The sequence below is a fragment of the Otolemur garnettii genome, unplaced genomic scaffold (genome assembly GCF_000181295.1).
Source record: "Otolemur garnettii isolate 467f Iridium unplaced genomic scaffold, OtoGar3 scaffold00038, whole genome shotgun sequence".
Classification (NCBI taxonomy): Eukaryota; Metazoa; Chordata; class Mammalia; order Primates; family Galagidae; genus Otolemur; species Otolemur garnettii.
Window position 1 is genome coordinate 8,060,883 of NW_003852433.1, and position 5,690 is coordinate 8,066,572.

The 5,690-nt window shown below is 42.5% G+C and overlaps 1 protein-coding gene across 1 annotated transcript in view; it reads right to left on the reverse strand.

Annotated features, from left to right (window-relative positions):
• Positions 1–1,381: 1,381 nt before the first annotated feature.
• Positions 1,382–5,690, reverse strand: part of RNF10 (ring finger protein 10) — a 40,360-nt gene continuing 36,051 nt past the window's right edge. The window contains exons 14-16 of the mRNA XM_023513239.1: positions 3,163–3,220; positions 2,651–2,809; positions 1,382–1,951 (exon numbers count right to left, since the gene is read on the reverse strand). Of these exons, the coding sequence (XP_023369007.1) occupies positions 1,875–1,951; positions 2,651–2,809; positions 3,163–3,220 (294 nt within the window). The 3' untranslated portion in view covers positions 1,382–1,874. The remainder of the gene's footprint in view (positions 1,952–2,650; positions 2,810–3,162; positions 3,221–5,690) is intronic.

The following is a 5,690-nucleotide window of genomic DNA, read 5'->3' on the forward strand; positions in this document are numbered from 1 at the left end:
TGCAGTTTTTGGCCAGGGCAGGGTTTGAACCCGCCACTTCTGGTAAATGGAGCCAGCGCCCTACTCCTTTGAGCCAAGGTGCTGCCCAAGTATTATACAAATTTAACAGAAAGATTTAAGATTTTGGCTTCATTGTGCTCCCTATCCCCTCAACTCATGGCTAGAACATCCTCATTCACCCAGCAGAGTTCCTAACCTAGGATTTTTAAAAAAATGGCAGGTTGGGCAGTGCCTGTGGGTTAGTAAGTAGGGCGTTGGCCCCATATTCTGAGGGTGGTGGGTTCAAACCCAGCCCCAGCCAAACTGCAACAAAAAATAGCTGGGCGTTGTGGCAGGTGCCTGTGGTCTCAGCTACTCAGGAGGCTGAGGCAAGAGAATCACCTAAGCCCAAGAACTGGAGGTATCTGTGAGCTGTGAAGCCACAGCATTCTACCAAGGGCAACAAAGTAAGATTCTGTCTCTAAAGAAATAAAAAAATGGCAGGTTAAAGCTAAGCCTAGCTCCAAAACCTGACACCTAAGGCCTGACACCAAAAAGGACATTAGTCCATGGTAGCAGAATTGCTGAAGTTCACAGTAGCTGTTACTTTAACCTACTTAAGAAAAAACATGTCACCAAGTATGGTGGCTCACACCTGTAATCCTAGCTCTCTGGGAGGCTGAAGTGGGGTGGACTGCTAGGAGTTTAAGACCAGCCTAAGCAAAAAGGACCCCATCTCTACTAAAAATAGAAAAATTACCTGGGTGTTGTGGCAGGTGCCTGTATAAGTCGCAGCTCTTTGGGAGCTACGGCAAGATTGCTTAAGCCCAATAGTTTGAGGTTGCTGTGAGCTATGACACCATGACACTGTACTGAGAATGACAAGAGTGAGACTGTCTCTTTAAAAAAAAAGTCTAGCTAACCTGTTACCAACTTAAAAAAACCCCAAAACTCACATTGCTTGTGCAGGTGATTTATTATGACTATTTGCCTTCACATTGTTACACCTAGAAGTCATTTTATTAAACAGAAAAAAAAAATCTCACATCATTCAAATTAAGCTCAAACCAAAGCATAAGACAGCTGCTCTAAGTTAAGAGGGAGGCTAGTCATGGGCAACCCTATTGCTTTCAAACTGCCCTGCTCTCCCTCATGGGTGCCAGATTCCTATTCATACAACTCAGGCCACTATTACATAAAATAAGCTTGATCTGAAGGGTGGCAGGTCCCAAGACTTCCTTCATATGACAGTTACAGTTTTCCTTAGCAAGCCAAGTTCAAGAGGCAAAAGCATCCCTCACACGTTAGAAGGGCAACCTACCCCATATCAAGCTGGCAACCCAAGTCTGACACCACAGCCTGCCATATCTCAGAAGAAAAATAAACTACAAGTCAAACTGTGTGTCCTAAATCCATTTTATTCCCATCCCTCTTTCTGGAACAAGGAGAACTGAACAGGTAGGAAAGATTCAACCATTTTTAAAAGACAAACTGACAGATGTGTTAAAACCAAGAAGCCCTGACACATGATGCTACAGCAAAGCAGTGCTGTACCATTCTGGTTTGGGCTGCTCCAAGGGATGACAAAGGGACTCAAACTTATTTTGGGTTGAGAAAAATTAATTTGCTATAGGTCAAAAAGACTAACCTGGCAACAAACTAAAAACCTTGTCAGGAAGAGATCTCTTGTGAGTGTCAATACTTTATTTTGGTGTAAAGACGGGAAGCTGGAAAATACACTGTATTTAAAATTTTCTTGGTTCCCCCTCACAATGTGGAAACCCCCTCCCCCCAGTGCTAATCTGTTCAAACTCAAATACTTAAAAATTACAGCAGCCAAACAAAAGCACAGAAAAAAGAAATCCAGATGGAGAAGGTAGCCTGGGCCAGTAGAGTCACTTGGTGTAGACAACTGAAGTGCTGAACAGGAGCTTCTGTTTCTGTTTTTTTCTTTTCTTCCCTCCTTTCTCTTCTAAAGGAAAACAGAAAGGAAACTTGCTTAGTGTAAAATGCCATCCCTCTTGTTCCCTGGCCAGTTAACATCACTGAAGTCAGAGAATGGGAACTAAAAGTGCTGGTTCTGAGATTAGACTCCCTGAATTCAAATGAGACCAGTCCTAGCACACTCTATGTGTCTTTGGGCAAGTCACTTTACCTCCCTGAACCCCAATTTCTTCAACTGTAATGGGAGATTTATACCCATTTAATGTAGTTATTAGCATAACTAATAAATGAAGTGAATAAATAATAAAGTTAGCATAGTGCTAATATAAAGCACACCATAAATGTGTTTTGTTCTCATATAATTACAAATACCAGAGTGGGCTGGGCTTTGACCTGAATTCTCCATCCATTAGCCACGTTTTACTAAAGATTCTAAAGTGTGGGCAGGATCTGCTCTCTCTTTTCCCCCAACTAGACACAGTGGAAAGAGCCTTAGAATTTCACTTCCAGACCTCAAGAATTAATCTGGGATGGTAAATTGGGCCTACATGACATACCAAATGGACATTACTTGAGAGCAGAATGTTTAAGACCGAGGCCTACATGTTCAGAAGGAAAAGTGCCTCATAAATTAGTTATGTCTGCCACTAGATACAGGCAGAAATGGCAGTACATGTGTAGGCTTTCTCATCAATCCTGTAGCTAAGCACTCCAGTTCTGTCCTTACCAGAGAGGGGATCTGAAGAAGCTGGTGTGTCCAGTTTCATGAAGGCTGCTTCAATAGCTTGGCTGAAGGAATTTTGGAAACTGGGCACAGGAACACGGTCTGAGTTATCACTCTCCCCATCACTGTCCACAGGGGCAGGAGGAACTAGGCTGTTCTCATCTAAAAAATACCAGTGTTATAATTCTAGAAACAACTACAGCCTTTTTTTTTTTTTTAAGACTCTCACTTTATCGCCCTCGGTAGAGTGCGATGGTGTCACAGCTCACAGCAACCTCCAGCTCTTGGGCTTAGGTGAGATTTTCTTGCCTCAGGCTGAGTAGCTGGGACTATAGGCACCCACCACAACACCCAGCTATTTTTTTTTACAGTTTGGCTGGGGCTGGGTTCGAACCCACCATCCTTGGTATATGAGGTGAGAGCCCTACTCACTAAGCCACAGGTACCACCGAACTCTATAGCCTTTTACTGAAAGGAGCCAAACTCACTCCCCTTAACCAGTAGGCCATCCTCACCTTTCTTTGGAGAAGTTTTGGGACACACTTCTGCTTTTGCTTTTCCAACCCTCAGCATCTGCCAAAACGGAAAAGGGAGGGGAAAGAACTTAAATAACTGTTCCAATTTCTCTCTTCCAGATGCCTACCCTGAAACTAATTGGGGTGGGGTGGGGTGGGGTGGGGTGGGGGCACAAAGAAACAGAGTTTGTTCTTTTGAAAGAACAAACTAAGTGCCTCTCTTTAACAGTTTCAGTCATGTCCTTGACAAATGGAAATGGCAGTGAAACCCACAAAGTGACTAAAAGTTGTAAGCTGTTTTGTTTCTTAGGAAACAGGTAAATAACATGGCATACAGATGGCAGAAGAGGTTCTTATCCAGAACTCAGACTCTCAAGTTGGGAATCCTGACTTTTTGATAAGTTTTCCTACCATTCTTGGGACACCTACAAACATCAACCTGTTGGAGTAAGCAGTGTGTAGTACCCTCCAATTTTAAAACAAGCCACATGGCTATTGGACTTCAGTTAAATTACTTAAGGTCATGAAAACTAATTTTATTTATTGTTTATTTTTTTTAGAGACAGAGTCTTACTTTGTTGCCCCTGGTAGAGTGCTGTGGCATCACAGCTCACAGCAACCTCCAGCTGTTGGGCTTAGGATATTCTCTTAACTCAGCCTCCCAAGTAGCTGGGACCACAGGCGCCTGCCACAACGCCTGGCTATTTTTTGTTGCAGTTTGGCCAGGGCTGGGTTCAAACCTGTCACCCTTGGTATATAGGGCTGGCGCCCTACTCACTGAGCCACAAGTGCTGCCCAAGAAAACTAATCTTTACCTTGAAACTGCTCAAACTGCCCTCACCCCCCCCCCCTTTTAGTCTCTGCTTTTTTCTAATAACTCCTTAATCATTATCTTTTAGATCCAGCCATAGACCCATAAAATTTCTTCAAGTACAATAAAATCAGAAAATTACATGGCTTCACTATACTATCCTATTTTTGTATATTTGAAATTTTTATGAATAAGCAACAAAAATTTAAGGGGAAAAAAATACGTAGGATATATAAGTTATAAAGTATAAAACTATAATATCATCCATCAATCCCTGGCTACCCAACCCTATAATCATTTTTAAAGAACCAAACTAATGGTTCTTAAAACTACATAACCATCAGAATCACCTAGAAAAATTTGGAAAATAAAAAACGAACATTTCAGATCCTTCTACCGAATCTGCAACTTGCATTCCAAGAATCAGGCAAGTTTGGGAACCACTGGCAACTATATAATCCCACCCCTTCTCTGGATAAACCAAGAGGCAGAGAATGCTATTACAGCAGTTAGGAGGATGTAAGGAAGATCCAGATGGTAGGGATGGTGGCTTTGAGTATAGGAAACAGGTTTAAACAGTTGGTGTACTATCTAAGATTACTCATTAGCACCTGACTGTGGTCCAGTCTAGGTAAGGCTCTTAGTATCTTTCTTGGTACAGCCTCAAGGCATATTAACTGCTGCTGCTGCTGTTTGTTTGTTTTGAGACAGTCTCACTCTATTGCAATGGATAGAGTGTGGTAGAGTCACAGCTCACAGCAACCTCAAACTTCTAGGCTCCTGCAATTTTCTTGCTTCAGCCTCCCAAGTAGCTGGGACTACAGGTACCCACCACAAGGCCCAGCTAATTTTTCTGTCTTTATCAGAGACGGGGTTTCACTCTTGCTCGGGCTGGTCTTGAACTCCTGGCCTCAGGGATACAGCTGTGTTGCCTGCCTCCTCAGAGTGCTTGTATTTCACATAATCCCTGGGAGCCATTTGTTTATCACCTCCCAAGTCCAGTAGTTACTTTTGAAGACTGTCCTCAAATTACTTTATCCTCCTTGACTATAGGATCCCCCTTCCCAAAGTTTAATTCCTGCTTATTTCTCAGCATTAACTGCCATTTTTACATGAAAAGCATTCCTATCAATGGCTCTGAATTACATTAATGATCCAAACTAGCCCCAAAGAAGCTAATACTGATGTCTTACAAGGGCACTTGTCAACTTATCCATCTATTTTCCTCAGATATCTCAACACAGGAATGCTGAATATTTGTTTATGGTTTTAGAGATTAAGTGATTTAACAGCAGCTCTTCTTAGCCTAGTGTCTCCCCACTCTGCTCCAAGGAAGCTGCTTTGGTTACTAACAAGACAATTTTTCCCTCCCCAAAGTGAAAAGAAAGATTTTATGCTACATAACACATTAATACCACCTGAATTAGAGATCCTAGAATAAAGGACTAAACTGACCAATATATCCTCAGCTCCTAGAACAGTGCCCAGTATGTTGAGTATCAAATGTTGTTTTAAATAATTAAAACTCTGATCCTCCTTCAGCTACTCTTGGCCCCTTTCCTAGGAAAACCTGCAGTAATATCTGAGGATTAAATCCATGAGCTTTCCTCTTAAGAAAGCCTCCCATGATTATTAAGAGTCATTCAGGGCGGTGCCTGTGGCTCAGTGAGTGGGGCGCTGGCCCCATATACTGAGGGTGGCCAGTTCAAACCCGGCC